Here is a 19,958-nt window from a genome sequence, read left to right as displayed (position 1 = left end):
CCCAACTTCTGTTGAGCTTCAATTGGCGGACAGATAGCCTTACATTCTCCTGCAAAATGTGTTGATAAACTTGGGAATTCTTTTTTCCGTCGATGATAGCAAGCTCTCCAGGGCCTGAGGCAGCAAAGCAGCTCCAAACCATGATGCTCCTTTCACCATAATTTACATTTGGGATGAGGTTTTGATGTTGGTGTACTGTGCATTTTTGTTCTCCACACATATTGTTGTGTGTTCCTTCCAAACAACTCAACTGTAGTTTAATCTGTCCAAAGAATATTTTGCCAGTAGCGCTGTGAAACATCCAGATGCTCTTTTGCGAACTTCAGAGTGGCTTCTTCCGTGGTTTCCTCCCATGAACACCATTCTTGTTTAGTGTGTTACGTATCGTAGACTCGTTAACAGAGATGCTACCATGTTCCATAGATTTCTGTAAGTCTTTAGCTGACACTCTAGGATTCTTCTTAACCTCACTTAGCATTCTGCGCTGTGCTCTTGCAGTCATCTTTGCAGGACGGCCACTCCTAGGGAGAGTAGCAAAAGTGCTGAACTTTCTCCATTTAAAAACTATTTGTCTTACCGTGGACTGATGAACATCAAGGCTTTTAGACATAGTTTTGTAACCCTTTCCAGCTTTATGCAAATCAACAATTCTTAATCTTGGGTCTTCTGAGATCTCTTTTGTTCGAGGCATGGTTCATTCAGGCAAATATGTTTGATGTCCTCTGTGCCCATATGAATAACCCCTATGATGTAACTGGAACGATGAGATGTTCTTCTTTTATGTTTTTGTTTTATTATTTCACTGCCATACTGTGTTCGATCTTGTATAGCCATCTTGTCTCAAGAGGACCACAATGGAAATAAGTCCCAGACTTTATTGTGTTATCCTCAATGATTTTATTCATGTGCATGTATGGCTTTTAAGTTTTATGTGTGCTTGTTTTTTTTAAATGGTCAAATTAATAAACTAAACTAAACTAAATGCTTCTTGTGAATAGCAAACTCAAATGTTGTGAGTGTTTTTTATAGGGCAGGTCTAACTAACTCATCTCAATTATTGTACTCAAGGTTAACTGACTCCTGACTCCAATTAGCTTTTAGAGAAGTCATAGGGGTTCACATACTTTTCCCAACCTACACTGTGAATGTCTAAATTATGTGTTCAATATAGACAAGAAAAATACAATAATTTGTGTGTTGTTAGTTTAAGCACACTGTGTTTGTCTGTTGTTGTGACTTAGATGAAGATCAGATCTAATTCTATGACCAATTTATGCAGAAATTCAGATCATTCCAAAGGGTTTACATACTTTTTCTTGCCACTGTATGTAAAGCAGGATTAAACATAACAGAACAATGTACATGAGCTACCATACCTTGGCTGTGAAAACATAGAGCTATTGCATCTCATCTATGCCGCTCTGTCTTTGCTTATCCATATATTTATATGTACACATTCTTATTCCATCCTTTTACTTAGATTTGTGTGTATTAGGTAGTTGTTGTAGAATTGTTAAATTACTTGTTAGATATTGCTGCACTGTCAGAACTAGAAGCACAAGCATTTCACTACACTTGCAATAACATCTGCTAACCATGTGTATGTGAACAATCAAATTGTATTGTATTTGATCAATAATGTTCTTTCATTCATCTAATCATTCATCTAATCATTCATACCTTGGGCGTGAACATGTACTTCACTCCGTTGATGGCTCCATGAAGGGTGACCCCACGGATGAGGTAGATGATGAGGACCAGGTAGGGGAATGTGGCTGTGAAGTACACCACCTAGAGAGGGGCGAAACAGCAGGGGGATTCAGATTTTGACTATACTACCGATCCTTGACTTTGACGATGTCATTTACAAAATAGCCTCCAACACTCTATTCAGCAAATTGGATGCATTCTATCACAGTGCCATCCATTTTGTCACCAAGGTCCCATATACTACCCATCACTGCGACCTGTATGCTCTCGTTGGCTGGCCCTCGCTTTATATTTGTCGCCAAATTCACTGGCTCCAGGTCATCTATAAGTCTATGCTAGGTAAAGCCCCACCTTATCTCAGCTCACTGGTCACCATAGCAGCACCCACCCGTAGACTAGAAAAGTACTTTGGAACAATATTAAACCTCATAATATATATATATTGTTAATCTGTAGTCTAGGACTCTATAAATGTAAGGAGGGAGGGGTCTTATAACCCCTCCCCTTCTATTAATACAACATAAGTACAACATATAATACAACATTAATACAACATAATCAATTATTATAATACATCAAACATTTGGTACAGCCGCTATCATGACCCCTAGGTGAACCCCTTTCATAACCAAATGACAGGGGATTAACGGCACCTTGACTAGGCCTACTTGTTACATACTGTATGTAATGAGGAATTGATCAAAATAAACATAGGGAAAACAATTCACATAATAAAACAATGAATGTGCAAGAATTGTTGGGAGACATTGGAGCACATTATTGAGAGCTGAGTGCATGCATTCTGGAGAGAGACGCAGATGCCCATATTTTCGCCACACACCCGTCCCCTTATTCTTGTCTCAACATTTTCAATTATACCCAAGACACATTATCTTCACACATTTTAGATGCTTTTCACCGACATCCGCAACTCAATAATCAGCTAGTCCTACAGTGGCCTGCGAAAGTATTCACCCCCCTTGCCATTTTTCCTATTTTGTTGCCTTACAACCTGGAATTAAAATAGATTTATTGGGGGTTTGTATCATTTTATTTACACAACATGCCTACCACCTTGAAAATGCTAAATATATTTTGGGGTGAAACAATCAAGAAATAAAACAAAAAAACAGAAAGCTTGAGCGTGTATAACTATTCACCTCCCCAAAGTCAATACTTTGTAGAGCCACCTTTTACAGCAACTACAGCTGCAAGTCTCTTGGGGTATGTCTCAAAAAGCTTGGCACATCTAGCCACTGGGATTTTTGCCCATTCTTCAAGGCAAAACTGCTCCAGCTCCTTCAAGTTGGATGGGTTCTGCTCGTGTACAGTGAACCTTAAGTCATACCACAGATTTTCAATTGGATTGAGGTCTGTTGCTTTGACTACGCCATTCCAAGACATTTAAATGTTTCCCCTTAAACCACTTGAGTGTTGCTTTAGCAGCATAATTAGGGTCATTGTCCTGCTGGAAGGTGACTCTCCGTCCCAGTCTCAAATCTCTGGAAGACTGAAACAGGTTTTCCTCAAGAATTTCCCTGTATTTAGCGCCATACATCTTTCCTTCAATTCTGACCAGTTTCCCAGTCCCTGCCGATGAAAAACATCCCCACAGCATGATGCTGCCAACACCATGCTTCACAGGGGGGATGGTGTTCTCGGGGTGATGAGAGGTGTTGGGTTTGCACCAGACATAGCGTTTTCCTTGATGGCCAAAAAGCAACATTTTAGTCTCATCTGACCAGAGTACCTTCTTCCATATGTTTGGGGAGTCTCCACTTGCCTTTTGGTGAACACCATACGTGTTTGCTTTTTTATTTTTTAAGCAATGGCTTTTTTTCGGGCCACTCTTCCGTAAATCCCAGCTCTGTGGAGTGTACGGCTTAAAGTGATCCTATGGACAGATACTCCAATCTCCGTTGTGGAGCTTTGCAGCTCCTTCAGGGTTATCTTTGGTCTCTTTGTTGCCTCTCTGATTAATGCCCTCCTTGCCTGGTCTGTGAGTTTTGGTGGGCGGCCCTCTCTTGGCAGGTTTGTTGTGGTGCCATATTCTTTCAATTTTTTAATAATGGATTTAACGGTGCTCTGAGGGATGTTCAAAGTTTCTGATATTTTTGTATAACCCAACCCTGATCTGTACTTCTCCACAACTTTGTCCCTGACCTGTTTGGAGATCTCCTTGGTCTTCATGGTGCCGCTTGCTTGGTGGTGCCCCTTGCTTAGTGGTGTTTCAGACACTGGGGCCTTTCAGAACAGGTGTATATATACTGAGATCATGTGACAAATCATGTGACACTTAGATTGCACACAGGTGAACTTTGTTTAACTAATTATGTGACTTCTGAAGGTAATTGGTTGCACCAGGTCTTATTTAGGGGCTTCATAGCAAAGGGGGGAATACATATGCACGCAGCACTTTTCATATTTAATTTTTTAGAATTCTTTGAAACAAGTCATTTTTTTCATTTCATTTCACCAATTTGGACTATTTTGTGTATGTCCATTACATGAAATCCAAATAAAAATCAATTTAAATTACAGGTTGTAATTCAACAAAAAAGGAAAAATGTCTTGCAATTTTTTTTTTGCAAGGCACTGTATTGCCATGCGCGCTGCCAAAATTGCTGGCTTCCCAAATAGGCATAGGCCCTTGTGATTTGAAACAATCCACAGATAGATTTAAAAAAAATGAAGAACTAATGATCCTCTGTGGCTAAGTCAAGCTCTCTGGTAAAGTATTTTGAATGATTTTATTTAGACAGGAGTAATTATGTAATTTTGGCAAAACATCAATTTACTTTAGGGGGAGCCAGCATCTGAACAGTGCACTGTGCACCCGCCAACTTTCCTTTCTAATTCGCAAGTGGCTGAAATCAGAGATTTGTATACCCACCCTAACAATGCGAGTCGTTCTGCCAAAGGAATGTAGGCTACAAGCTTAGGTCTGCATATTATGCCTATAGAAACGCATTGGGCTTATTCAGGACAGATTTTGACGAGAGTGAACACTCTGGATAAGAGTGTCTGCTAAATGACAAAAATGTTCAAATATAAATGTAAAAATGTAGCAGATGTATCTGATGCTGTCTGGCCAGAAAAAGTGAGGCATGCCATACTTCTTTTGTCCAGAGAGCATCAGATACATCTGCTACATTTTTACATTTACACACTCTTATCCAGAGGGTTCACTCTCGCCAAAATCTGTACGGAGATAGAGGGGTGCTGTTTCGCTCGCTCGGATACTTTATCTGAGATTGATGCGTCTTTGTGTCTGTGCGCATCTCGGTCAAATAAATTATTAATATTTCAATATTTTATTTGGACAGGCAAGGAGGTACGGCAGGGCATGCCCATAACACCAGTTCTGCCATGAATCCACTGTGAACAGCAGACCAGAAAACAGTTCTCTGTCTGTGTTGACACAGCATCCTTTACTTTCACCCTGGCTTGTCTCCTCAGAGACTCCCACTCTAGATAGTTTTGTAATGAAGTAGGCCAAGGTTTTCAAAATGTTCCTATGATGCCCCCTCACTCTCTCAGTTGATGTTTTCCTCAGTTCAGTAAAGATCCATTGTAATCTGCTTCCCTTCCCCTGCACCATCATTCAGAGTTGGCAAACTCTGCAGCCACAAACTTTGATTGTTTTATTCGCAATGCCTTGATGGACAACTATCTGACTGTCACGCCCTGACCTGAGATATCTCTGTTTTCTATATATTTTGGTTAGGTCAGGGTGTGACTAGGGTGGGTACGTTAGTTTTGTATTGTCTAGGGTTTTGTATGTCAATGGTTGTTGTAGGTCTAGGTGATTTATATGTCTATGGTGGCCTGATATGGTTCCCAATCAGAGGCAGCTGTTTATCGTTGTCTCTGATTGGGGATCATATTTAGGTAGCCATTTTCCCTTTGGTGTTTGTGGGTTCTTGTTCTATGTTTAGTTGCCTGTCTGCACTATCCATATAGCTTCACGGTTCGTTTTGTTATTTTGTTTGTTTGTTCAGTGTTCATTCGTTATAATAAATAAGAATGTACGCATACCACGCTGCGCTTTGGTCTCCTCCTTACAACGGCCGTGACAGAAGAACCCACCATAAAAGGACCAAGCAGCGTGTTAAGGAGGAATGGACCTGGGAGGAGATTTTGGATGGAGCAGGACCCTGGACGCAGGCTGGGGAGTATCGCCTTCCGAAGGAAGAAATAGAGGCAGCGAAAGCAGAACGGTGATATTATGAGGAGAAATACAAACGAGGCAAGCACGAGAGGCCACAGAAACCCCAATATTTTTTTGGGGGGGGGGCACATGGTGCAGTCGGCGGAGCCGAGGAGCGAACCAGAGCCAGTCAGGGAGCCGGGTGAGGAGTTCAACGCAAGATTCCGGAGAGAGGTTCTAGCATGGAGAGCGCTGCAGAGTGGGCATGCTGGGGAGCGTGTGACTGGCCAGACACCCTGTTACACAGGGATGCGCACGGTGTCTCCAGTTCACATTCATAGCCCGGTGCGCTCTATTCCAGCTCTTCGCACTTGCCGGGCTCAAGTGAGCATCCAGCCAGGACGCATTGTGCCAGCTATACGCTCTAGAGCTCCAGTGTGCCTCCACAGTCCAGTACGTCCTGTGCCTCCTCTCCGCACTCGCCCTGAGGCGCGTGTCCCCAGCCCGGTACCACCAGTTCCGGCACCACGCATAAGACCTCCAGTGCGTCTCCACAGTCCAGTACATCCTGTGCCTCTTCCTTGCACTCCCCCTGAGGTGCATGTCATCAGCCCGGTGCCACCGGTACCGGTCCCACGCATCAGTTCTCCAGTGAGCATCCACAGTCCAGTACGTCCTGTGCCTCCTCTCCGCACTCGCCCTGAGGTGCGTGTCATCAGCCCGGTACCACCAGTTCCGGCACCACGCATCAGGCCTCCAGTGCGTCTCCACAGTCCAGTACGCCCTGTGCCTCCTCTCCGCACTCGCCCTGAGGTGCGTGTCATCAGCCCGGTACCACCAGTGCTGGCACAAAGCATCTGGCTTCCAGTGTGCTTCCACAGTCCAGAGCTTCCGGCGACAGTACCCAGTCCAGAGCTTCCGGCGACAGTACCCAGTCCAGAGCTTCCGCCGACAGTACCCAGTCCAGAGCTTCCGGTGACAGTTCCCAGTCCAGAGCTCCCGGCGACGTTTCACAGTCCGGAACCTCCAACGACGGGCCACAGTCCGGAACCTCCAACGACGGGCCACAGTCCGGAACCTCCTACGACGGGCCACAGTCCGGAACCTCCAACGACGGGCCACAGTCCGGAACCTCCAGCGACGATCCCCTAACCGGAGCCTCCAGCGACGTTCCCCGGTCCGGAGCCTCCAGCGACGGTCCCCGGTCCGGGGTCTCCAGCGACGGTCCCCAGTCCGGGGTCTCCAGCGATGGTTCCCAGTCCGGTGCCTCCGGCGATGATCTGCAGTCCCATGCCTCCGGCGATGATCCACGGTCCGGTGCTACAAAGGCGGAGGGATCAGCGTAAAGAAGGGGGGCTGCGTCCAGAACCGGAGCTGCCACCGAGGGTAGATGCCCACCCGGACCCTCCCCTATAGGTTCAGGTTTGCGGCCGGGAGTCCGCAGCTTTGGGGGGGGGGGGGGGGTACTGTCACGCCCTGACCTGAGATATCTCTGTTTTCTTTATATTTTGGTTAGGTCAGGGTGTGACTAGAGGGGGTACATAGTTTTGTATTGTCTAGGGTTTTTGTACGTCAAGGGTTGTTGTAGGTCTAGGTGATTTATATGTCTATGGTGGCCTGATATGGTTCCCAATCAGAGGCAGCTGTTTATCGTTGTCTCTAATTGGTGGATCATATTTAGGTAGCCATTTTCCCTTTGGTGTTTGTGGGTTCTTGTTTTATGTTTAGTTGCCTGTCTGCACTATCCATATAGCTTCACGGTTCGTTTTGTTATTTTGTTTGTTTGTTCAGTGTTCATTCGTTATAATAAATAAGAATGTACGCATACAACGCTGCGCCTTGGTCTCCTCCTTACAACGGCCGTGACACTGACCATATAGAATATTGAACTGTTTGTACCTTGTCTCGCCATTACGAATAACTTTCTTGACCTTTTCCTTTGTTATCGAGGTCACCTCTCAGCTGACTGTTTTCCTCTGCTCAGTAAAAATACAGGTAACTGCCAAAGTAAAGGAAACACTTGACTAAATGAGGGACACAAAGTATACTGAAAGCAGGTGAGTGAATTTAGCAATTTTACAACCCATCATGCTTAGGGTCATGTATAAAAATGCTGGGCAGGCCATTATTTTGGCCAACATGGCTATGCCCCCATAGGATGAAAATGCCCCCATCCACAGGGCATGAGGTGGCACCTAATAGTTTGATGAGCATGAAAATGATGTAAACCATATACCATGGCCATCTCATTCACCAGATCTCAACCCAATTGAACACTTATGGGAGATTCTGGAGCGAGGCCTGCAACAGCGTTTTCACCACCAGCAACAAAACACCAAGTTATGGAATTTCTCGTGGAAGAATGGTGTTGCATCACTCCGATAGAATTCCAGACACTTATAGAATCTATGCCAAGGTGCATTGACGCTGTTCTGGCTCGCGGTGGCCCAATAACCTATTAAGACACTTTATGTTGGTGTTTCATTTATTTTGGCAGTTGCCTGTGTGACATAGGAGACGATAGTGACCTATGTCCACTAGATCTTCAGCTAGCATGACATAAGGGTACCATAACTGTCTTGACCCTGTCCATCATTACCGAGCTGATCTCTGACCTCTCACCTTCCCGGTGGACTTGACCCCCTTGACGATGAACAGGTAGACAATCATCCAGGCCAGCAGGAGGCAGAGCGCCTGTCCCATGTGAATCCCTCCGTTCTCCTCAATGGACCCGGAGATGTCCAGGGTCTCTCTGTAGAAGAAGTACTGTGTGGGCGTGGCCCGCTCACACTCCTCCACATGGCTAGTCAGGTTGCTGTTAACGGGGCACTCTGCCCATGGCAGGACCGACTGGAGCAGAGTGGGAGGAAACAGCACAGGTCAGGTCAGGCACAGGACATTACAGATAGCACTAGAGCAATGAACTGCATCTTCTAAGATTCCAAACAAAACAGTCTGCACAGGACCAATAGTGTGACCTCTAAGCTGAGTGAGCCTGTTGATACATCTTGTAATAAGATTATAACAAGATATTGAAGATTGTCTACATTTTATGATCGCATCATACATCTGAATGGAGGTCAAATACTTTGAATTGCTCTATTGAAAATAAAGATCATTTTGCTATTGTGAGACTGGAACTAACCTGGAATGAATGAAAGAGGTACCAGAAACTCCATGCATTGATGACATTGTAATAGAGGCATAGGTACATGGAGGTCACAACACTGGCCAGACCTGGAACCAGCAGAGAGAGGAACAGATACATTTAAACTATAAGCAGATATTTTCTCATTTGCATCTTTGATAAGGATACTTATATTAGGTTGTTGAAATACATTTGCAGTGTTGGAAAGAAGTAAACTACATGTAGTTCAACTAGTAATTTAATTACATTTTACAGTAGCTTACATTTTAGGGTTCTTTGGATGTCCCCATAGCAGAACTCTTTTTGGTTGCAGGTTGAACCCTTTTTAGTTCCAGGTAGAACCCATTTGGGTTCCATGTAGAACCCTCTAGTTAATTACTTTTGCCATGTAGCGGTGTAGTTAACTACACAAACTACATACTACATTTTTTACAAAAAGAATAGACAATATGTAGGCAATACTTTCCTTCCTTTTTCGGGGTCAGACCTGCCTAATTCTCACTTGAAGCATAGTTTTTGTGTTTAATAAGCTAAATTACACATTTTGTTAACATATGACCCCAAAGTGATCTGTTCTTGCAATTTGAAGTCGATGACATTTTAGATTTACGTATGATAATCTGTATGTAGTGAACTACTTTTTCAAAGTAACTTTAGTTAAGTAAACTATATTTTTATTCCAGTGTGAAGAAATTGGTAGCTTAAACTATAAACTATATTTTTAAAGTAGCTTCCCCAATACTGTACATTTGACACAAAAGTACTGGCCTAAATGTAACAAAACCATTTTTAAAATGTGTGTAATGTGATAAATTAAAGGCAAATGTATGTACTTTATTCAATGGCAGTGTGCACCCATACATGTGTAGCACTCCACGTGCAGTGTCCACTGTCCCCAAAAATATTATTAAAAGTAATAAAGAAAGAATGATATATACAGTACCAGTCAAAAGTATAGACACACCTTGTCACGTTCTGACCATAGTTCTTTTGTGTTTTCTTTGTTTTAGTGTTGGTCAGGACGTGAGCTGAGTGGGCATTCTATGTTGTGTGTCTAGTTTTCACGTTTCTATGTTTGGCCTGATATGGTTCTCAATCAGAGGCAGGTGTTAGTCATTGTCTCTGATTGGGAACCATATTTAGGTAGCCTGTTTTGTGTTGGGTTTTGTGGGTGGTTGTCTTCTGTCTTTGTGTCTATGCACCAGATAGGACTGTTTCGGTTTTTCACATTTATTGTTTTGTAGTTTGTAGTGTTCACGTTTTTGTCATTATTAAAACATGATAAACACTAACCACGCTGCGCTTTGGTCCGATCCCTGCTACACTCTTCAGACGAAGAGGAGGAAATCTGCCGTTACACACCTACTCATTCAAGGGTTATTGTTTACTATTTTCTACATTGTAGAATAATAGTGCAGACATCAAAACTATGAAATAACACACATGGAATCATGTAGTAACCAAAAAAGTGATAAACAAATCAAAATATATTTATTTTTGAGATTCTGTGGCCACCCTTTGCCTAGACTCTTGGCATTCTCTCAACCAGATTCATGAGGTAGTCACCTGGAATGCATTTCAATTTAACAGGTGTGTCTTGTTAAAAGTTCATTTATGGAATTTTTTTGTGGAACGGATGATCTTCGCATGTGTGGTTCCCACCGTGAAGCAAGGAGGAGGAGGTGTGGTGGTGCTGTCACACTGTCTGTGATTTATTTAGAATTCATGGCACACTTAACCAGCATCGCCTTCCCATCTGGTTTGCGCTTAGTGGGACTATCATTTGTTTTCAACAGGACAGTGACCCAAAACACACCTCCAGGCTGTGTAAGGGTTATTTGACCAAGAAGGAGAGTGATGGAGTGCTGCATCAGATGACCTGGCCTCCACAATCACCTGACCTCAACCCAATTGAGATGGTTTGGGATGAGTTGGACTGCAGGGTGACGGAAAAGCAACCAACAAGTGCTCAGCATATGTGGGAACTCCTTCAAGACTGTTGGAAAAGCATTCCAGGTGAAGATGTGGTGTGTAAAGTTGTCATCAAGACAAAGGTTGGCTACTTTGAATAATTTATTTAACACTTTTTTGGTTACTACATGATTCCATATGTGTTATTTCATAGTTTTGATGTCTTCACTATTATAGTGTTCACTAGTGTGCTCCCTCTCCGGCCTCTAGGTCACCAGGCTGCTCGTTATGGCGCACACCTGTCACCATCGTTAGACTCACCTGCACTCCATCACCTCCCTTATTACCTTCCATACAGTGGGGCAAAAAGTATTTAGTCAGCCACCAATTGTGCAAGTTCTCCCACTTAAAAAGATGAGAGAGGCCTGTAATTTTCATCATAGGTACACTTCAACTATGACAGACAAAATTAGAATTTTTTCCCCAGAAAATCACATTGTAGGATTTTTAATGAATTTATTTGCAAATTATGGTGGAAAATAAGTATTTGGTCAATAACAAAAGTTTATCTCAATACTTTGTTATATACCCTTTGTTGGCAATGACAGAGGTCAAACGTTTTCTGTAAGTCTTCACAAGGTTTTCACACACTGTTGCTGGTATTTTGGCCCATTCCTCCATGCAGATCTCCTCTAGAGCAGTGATGCTTTGGGGCTGTTGCTGGGCAACACGGACTTTCAACTCCCTCCAAAGATTTTCTATGGGGTTGAGATCTGGAGACTGGCTAGGCCACTCCAGGACCTTGAAATGCTTCTTACGAAGCCACTCCTTCGTTGCCCGGGCGGTGTGTTTGGGATCATTGTCATGCTGAAAGACCCAGCCACGTTTCATCTTCAATGCCCTTGCTGATGGAAGGAGGTTTTCACTCAAAATCTCACGATACATGGCCCCATTCATTCTTTCCTTTACACGGATCAGTCGTCCTGGTCCCTTTGCAGAAAAACAGCCCCAAAGCATGATGTTTCCACCCCCATGCTTCACAGTAGGTATGGTGTTCTTTGGATGCAACTCAGCATTCTTTGTCCTCCAAACACGACGAGTTGAGTTTTTACCAAATGTTCGTGTTACTTGTTTTACGTTGCGTTTATTTATTAAAACACTCACTCCCTGAACTTGCTTCCCAACTCTCAGCGCACATCGTTACAGCAGAAAATAGTAAAAATAAAGAAAAACCCTTGAATGAGTAGGTGTGTCCAAACTTTGACTGGTACTGTATATTCAGTACTCACCCACTCCCCCCAGATAGGGGCTAATAGCTCTCCATGCTCCAATGCTGCCCAGACGCATCTTCTGGCCAATGGCTAACTCCATGTAGAACAGGGGTACCCCTAACAGGACCAGCATAAGCAGGTATGGGATCAGGAACCCACCTGAGGACAGAAAAAGGACACACATACAGTATATTTGACCATTCAAAAGACCTGCAGTAGCAGAAACAAAAACACACACTGAGCTTCAGATTCATATGACACCCAGAAAATGTGTTCTCATTTTTAACAGTTCTATTTCATTTACATAATGAATGTGGCCTTGGTCCTTGTACTCTGTTGCATATTTCTTCTCCCTATATATTAATGGAAAGAAAGGGTGCAGTGCAGTGCTTCCTTCATTATTCTTTGATCAAGTCTAACATCTAAACAAAGCTTTATTCATGTTTCTACTGGGTTCTGTTCTCTCTGACTTTCTCAGTATTCATGGCAATCACAAAAAAACAGTCTGGCCTGGGTTACCCCGTGAACTGAAAGCAAAGTGACCTGTCTACTGTGATTTCCAGTCTGCTAGTCTGAGTCGTCAACAGTAATTACAGTAAGCAGGCAGTGGGGCAGAGAGTGAAGGGGGCAGGGGGTGAGGAGGGACAGGGGAGCAGGATGACATGCTCAGTGACACAAACACAAAGTCAAAGCGAGTTTAGAGAAGGGTCAGGCACTGGAACCGTTTTGCGATTCATTAATTCACTCGTTCATTAATTTACTCATCCATCCGTCCATTCATTTTTTAATTAATTAATTAATTAATTCAGTGGGTGAACATAATGGTGTTAAAAAGCATGTCATTGTCCCTAATTTAGCAGTTAGATGGAAGATTCCATGCTTCTAGCTCTCAGATTCTTCATGCTACCTTCCTTGGACTGTAATGAACCCTTGCGAATGAGTGTTCACACAGAAACAGCTTGTATAATGGGATAAGGATTAGACGGAAGTTGAAATAGCTGGATCTATTGGGATCAATAGCTTTTCCTGTACTGTAATCTCACATTCCTCAAGTTGTTGCACAAGAAAAACACGATTGTAAAATCACGTTATTGTGATGTGTATCAGGTGATTATTTACACTATGACAAATCATTTTTTGAACACTGTAAAATAAATAATGCACAACGCAATGATGACATAATATAGAACTTAAGGGGGGCCTCAACATGTATTATGTAAGACCCCTAACCTCTAATGTCCCATTTTTCTGTTTTACGTTGTGATCTGTTAACAATGAGAGGGACATGACATTTTACAGGCTTTTTGGGACCTCCTGTCATTTGTCCACGCTCATGATGTACTGTTTGTCCTACATGTCATTTTACTGTATGCTTGAAGTCCTGTCATTAGGTGTAAGCCTGCTGTAGATTATTAGTATTGAATAGGTTCTCCTAAACCAGAGCCGCATAGGGGTATGCAAGGGTAGAGCAATTTACAAGGTAGAATAACAAAGGTATACCATTTCATGAGGTAATTCAAGTGTATTTTTCTTCCGTCATCTTATCTCTGTCAGTGTCAAGTTGGTGGGGCATTGCCTTAACGTTACTGTCCAGTGTTTCCAGAATTCAATTAAATATCACCCATAATTGAACTTTAGTTCCAAAACGCTATATCCCCACATTTTTCATATTTGTGGTTTTCACCAAATAATTATTGCTTATGGGTAACTTCATTCGTGTGTAAAATATTACTGTTGTCAGATTTTCTATTCATATATTTTTGATGTATATTCAAATGTTTTTATTTTTTCCAAAACACTGTATATCCATTGTTTAGCTGGAATGTATCCTGTATATATGACAGTGATATATGGCTGTCTCACCTATCTTAATGCACTAACTGCCACTCTGGATAAGATAAGAGCATCTGCTAAATGACTAAAATGTCAAATGTAAATATTTTACATACAGATGTCACATTACTATAGCGATTCATTTTTTATAAAAAAATATATAATATTGATTTTACAAATGTATAATTTGTACAGTTCTTTAATAAACATTTCGTTATTTGTCACATTTAACTGTGTAAAACCCAGCAGTAGTACTTATTTCTCAAGTTTTGCAAAAAAACATGATTATTTGTTTCTCTGAAATGGAAACCATTAAGTGATTTTAAACAAATACATGTCTGTCAATGAACAAGCCCATGCCCTGATTAGATGGTGAAATAGCACACTAATCTCTTTCATAAGTTCTTTAAACAATAAGACCTAATTTACAAACATTTCTGAAAATATATACAGTATATAGCATTTTGGAAGGAAACTCTCCAATTACTTACAATATGAGTGAAACAGTTTTCCTTCCAGAAACTGTAATTAGGTATGTTAAAAAGCAGCTTTTCTGTGTTGGAATGGCGTGGGCCAGTGGAGGCTGCTGAGGGGAGGACGGCTCATAATAATGGCTGGAACGGAGCGAATGGAATGGCATTTGATACCAGTCCACTTATTCCACTCCAGCCATTACCACGAGCCTGTCCTCCCCAATTAACGTGCCACCAACCTCCTTTGGTGTGGGCATACCCCAACAACAGAATGTTGTGGGTGTATACCGGTCATTAAAAATATTAATGCGAGTAGACCACTGATTGGCCAGCTCATGCTCCTCTAGACCGCTGATTGGCCAGCTCATCCTCCTCTGTAGTATGAAATCATACACCACAAACTGATGCTGGCACTAAGATCGCACTCAAACGCACTCAACACGCTGTATAGGGCCATAAGCAAACAAGAAAATCCACATCCAGAAAGGGCGCTTCTCGTGGCCGGGGATTTGAATGCAGGGAATCCTAGAGTTTTGACTCATTCTTACCATCATGTCACCTGTGCAACTACAGTCAACAAAACTCTAGAACACCTTTACTCCACACACAGAAACGCATTCAAGACTCTCCCTTGCCCTCCCTATGGAGTCTGACCACATCTCTATCCTCCGGATTCCTGTTTACAAGCGAAAACTCAAACAGGAAGTACCAGTGATTCACTCAGTACAGAAGTGGTCCGATGAAGCGGATGCTAAGCTACAGGGTCTGCTTCGCAAGCACAGACTGGAATATGTTCCGGGATTCATCCGATAACATTGAGGAGTTTACCACATCCGTCACCGGCTTCATTAATAAGTGCATCAACAACGTCGTCCCCACAGTGACCGCAGGTACATATCCCAACAAAAAGCCATGGCTAACAGGCAACATCCGCACTGAGCTAAAGGCTAGAGCTGTCGCTTTCAAGAAGCGGGACACTAATCCAGACGCTTATAAGAAATCCCGCTACAACATCTGATGAGCCATCAAATAGGCCAAGTGTCAATACAGGACTAAGATCAAATCCTACTACGTTGGCTCTGACGCTCGTCAGATGTGGCAGGGTTTGCAAACTATCAAGGATTACAAAGGGAAACCCAGCCGTGGGCTGCCCAGTGACGCGAGCCTACCAGCAAGCTAAATGCCTTCTATGCTCACTTCGAAGCAAGCAACACTGAACCAGTCATGACAGCATCACTGTGTTCTCGCTCTCCATAGGCGATGTGAGTAGGACCTTTAAACAGGCTAACATTCAAAAAGCCACAGGGCCAGAAAGGATTACCAGGACGTGTACTCAGAGCATGCACTGACCAGCTGGCGGGTAACTTCATGGACATTTTCAACCTCTCTCTGACCCAGTCTGTAATACCTACATGTTTCAAGCAGAGCACCATAATCCCTATGCCCAAGAACACCAAGGTAACGTGTCTAAATGACTATTGCCCTGTAGCACTCACATCTGTAGCCATGAAATGCTTTGAAAGGCTGGTTATGGCTCACATCAACACCATCATCCCAGACACCCTAGACCCACTCTAATTCGCATACCGCCCCTACTGATCCACAGATGACACAATCGCACTCCACACTGCCCTCTCCCACCTGGACAAGAGGAACACCTATGTGAGAAAGTTGTTCATTGACCACAGCTCAGCGTTCAACATCATAGAGCCTTAACAAGCTCATCAATAAGCTCAGGACCCTGGGACAGAACACCTCCCTCTGAAACTGGACTCTGAAATTCCTGACGGGCCAGCCCCAGGTGGTGAGGGTAGGCAACAACACATCTGCCACACTGACCCTCAACACGGGGGCCCCTCATGAGTGAGTGCTTAGTCCCCTCCTGTACTCCCACGACTGCATGACTCCAACACCTTCATTAAGTTTGCTGACGACACGACGGTGATAGGCCTAATCACCAAAAATTATGAGACTGCCTACAGGTCAGTGACCTGGCAGTATGGTGCCAAGACAACAACCTCAAAAATGAGCTGATCGTGGACTACAGGAAACGTAGGGCTGAGCATGCTCCCATCCACATCGAAGTGGCTGTAGTGGAGCGGGTCAAAAGTTTCAAGTTCCTCTGTGTCCACATCACTAAGGAATTAACATGGTTCAACACAGCAGACAATGCCTCTTCCCCCTCAGGAGTCTGAAAAGATCTGGCATGGGCCCTCAGATCCTCAAAAGGTTCTATAGCTGCACAATTGAGAGCATCTTGACTGGCTGCATCACCGTTTGGTATGGCAACTGCTTAGCATCTGACCGCAAGGCCCTGCAGAGGGTAGTGCTTACGGCCCAGTATATCACTGGGGACGAGCTTCCTGCCATCTATACCAGGTGGTGTCAGAAGAACGCCCTCAAAATTGTCAAAGACACCAGCCACCCAAGTCTCTCTGCTGTTCTCTCTGCTACCGCACGGCAAGCAGTACCGATGCATCAAGTCTGGAACCAACAGGATCCTGCTTCTACCCCCAAGCCATAGGACTACTAAATAGTTAACCAAATAGCTACCCAGACTATCGGCACTGACCCTCTTTTAACTAACTATTTTGACTCATCACATACACTGCTGCTACTGTTTATTATCTATCCTGTTGCTTAGTCACTTTATCCCTACCTATATGTACATATCTATCTCAATTACCTCGTAACCTTGCACATCGACTCGGTACTGGTACCTAGTGTATATAGCCAAGTTATCTTTATTCATTGTGTATTTATTCCTTGTTTATTACTCTGCATTGTTGGAAACGGCCCGTAAGCATTTCACTTTTAGACTACACCTGTTGTTTACCAAGCATGTGACATTTTCTGTTGTTGATTTGATTGATTTGAAATAGCAAACATTTTTTAAACTGTCTGTTTGAGATACACGTTTGGGTTTTTGAAATGTATTTTATTCAATTTATGCTTTGGACACAAATACGAGTATAGGATGAGACAACAATATTATTTGGGTATGAGTTAACAGAATATTTTTTTTTGTTTTTTTTGTTACTGGACAGTTACATTAAGGGAATAACTCTACAATAATAAATACAGAACAACTATACTGGCATACCACACCTGTATTTATGGATTGGACATATTGGTCTTAAAGCAACCGAGGCATCAAAGAGTCTTGTATGTGAACATTTTCTAGGAATCTATGAATGGAACAACACAACATAAACACCTGTTGACTGTTAGTCTACTAATTGTAAAACTTTGCAATCAGTTGAGACCATGAAAAGCGAAATGCAAAAGCAAATGTTGATCCATTGTTATTCTGTGACAAACAACTGGGCGAGTTAGGGGTTAAAATGGGCTCTTGAGTGAACTAACGGTTCTCGGTGACTTATGGGGAGGAATATGAAAAATATGAATTGAACTAACAACTAAGTGAGATCATTTAAAAAACCATTGCACATTTCCTGCACCATTAACTTTTAGAGGAAGAAAACAAAAGTCTGCACAGTAACACCTTCACTCACTAGAAATGTTTAACAATGTGACTGACTCTGACCAATACAGTAATCGTTCCGATTCCCTGTAAATTAATAATAAACTGATAACGTTTCACCCAGGGTAAAATAATAACTAACCCATTCTACAACCGCACAACATCAGTGCGCCATTGCGCATAGATAAAGGTGAATAAATTGGACACTGACTGGATATTCATATAGTCTACGTTACCACTTTTAATCAGTAAACACTAATTGTATTCATTCATTTTACACAGTGTAAAATATTGCAGTTCGATATTTAATCAAAAATAACTGTAGGCCTAAATGTACAATATATTATGGATGAAACCCTAAATTAGGCTAAGCGCTGCACCTAAACAAATAAATATTGCTTACCCCCGCCATGCATTTGACACAAGTATGGAAAACGCCACACATTTCCCAGTCCAACCGCGTATGATACACACGCCAGGACAAATTGCATGGGATTGTCCCACTCTGCTCTTGCGGCGTCCTTCCCCATCGTTGAGTCCTGAGCACACAATCAAGCCAATGTTCAGGTCCGGTCGAGTTGGTGGCAGTGCGGTGCCGGTGGACAACCTTGACAGTCAGCCAGCCTAAGTCTGAAGTACCGGGAGTAGGGATGGCACTCCTGTCTGGATAATAGAACAAATCCAACGACAGCGTCCTATGGGAAACAGGGAACGTGTGTCAACAGGAGGCTGTATGAGTCAGACACATTTGCAATGGTTGAAGAAATAGCATGGAGTTTATAGAACGCTTGCCCATTCTACTGAGGTCCCCTTACTTGAGAGGGAGGGCCTAACGTTTTAATAGGTAGGCATAGGCTAGAGAGTTTACATAACCCAGGTGAATGTTTGATTTTCCCAGCTCTTCTTAAAAACCTGAGTTTATAAGCCTGTCATAGAGACAGTGGACCATCGCCAATACCTTTTATATTCCTTAGGGTAAGCTTCAGATATCATGTGTTTGCTTTTGTACAATGGACTTCACAGTACAAGATTCAGTGCTGGAAATAATGTATTTATTTTCCTTGTTACTGTTCATACAACTTGAAATATAGTACTGGAGTCAGATGTGTGTCAATGAGGTGTCAATGATTCAAATAGTTGTTTTCTGTAAGAAGTCAACCAGTAAGGCACATTCTTCTACCTAAAAAGGGACATTTCCATTACAGTTTTATGCAGGTGGGTTCAGAGTCCAGACAGGCAAGGGTCACAACCAGGAGGACTAGCAAAAACAGAGCGAAGGAAAAAGCTGGCGAATGGAATAACACGCAGGTTGACTTGACAAACAAGACAAACTGGCAACAGACAAGCAGGGAACACAGGAATAAGTACCCAGGGACTAATGAGGAAAACAGCTGACACCTGGAGGTGGGTGGAGACAATCACAAAGACAGGTGAAACAGATCAGGGTGTGACAATAGGCCCCTAAAACACTTCTATCCCCAAGCCATAAGACTGGTAAATAGCTAACAAAATGGCTACTAAGACTATCTGAGTTGACCCTTGTATTTATAAAAAAAAATGTACTGTGTCTATGCACACTCACAGGACTCTACACACTCACGCACTTTGACACTCCAATACACACAACATGTACACACATATACACTGACTCTACACACACGGACACACACCCACATATAATCTTTATTTAAGCTGCTGCTACTCTGTTTATCGTACATCCTGATGCCTAGTCACTTTAACCCTATACATATGGTGCCTTCGGAAAATATTCAGACCCCTTGATTTTTTCCACATTTTGTTAAATTACAGCCTTATTCTAAAATGGATATAATTTTTTTTTTAAATCCCTCAGCAATCTACACACAATACCCCATAATGACAAAGTGAAAACAGATTTTTTGACATTTTTACAAATGTATACAAAATAAAAAACAGAAATACCTTATTTACATAAGTATTCAGACTCTTTGTTATGAGA

At 42.7% G+C, this 19,958-nt stretch overlaps 1 protein-coding gene across 2 annotated transcripts in view; it reads right to left on the bottom strand.

Moving 5' to 3' along the window:
* Positions 1 to 18,975, bottom strand: part of LOC139564247 (sodium- and chloride-dependent transporter XTRP3A-like) — a 32,166-nt gene extending 13,191 nt beyond the window's left edge. The window contains exons 1-5 of one of the 2 annotated variants that reach the window (XM_071383611.1): positions 18,384 to 18,975; positions 12,209 to 12,349; positions 9,006 to 9,097; positions 8,483 to 8,710; positions 1,681 to 1,791 (exon numbers count right to left, since the gene is read on the bottom strand). In XM_071383611.1, coding sequence (XP_071239712.1) covers positions 1,681 to 1,791; positions 8,483 to 8,710; positions 9,006 to 9,097; positions 12,209 to 12,349; positions 18,384 to 18,510 — 699 coding nt within the window. In that variant the 5' untranslated portion in view covers positions 18,511 to 18,975. The remainder of the gene's footprint in view (positions 1 to 1,680; positions 1,792 to 8,482; positions 8,711 to 9,005; positions 9,098 to 12,208; positions 12,350 to 18,383) is intronic. The other variant, XM_071383610.1, reaches the window with a different exon arrangement.
* Between the last annotated feature and the right edge of the window lie 983 nt (positions 18,976 to 19,958).

The sequence above is a fragment of the Salvelinus alpinus genome, chromosome 35, assembly GCF_045679555.1.
Source record: "Salvelinus alpinus chromosome 35, SLU_Salpinus.1, whole genome shotgun sequence".
NCBI lineage: Eukaryota > Metazoa > Chordata > Actinopteri > Salmoniformes > Salmonidae > Salvelinus > Salvelinus alpinus.
This window is presented reverse-complemented; position numbering and strand designations above follow the sequence as displayed.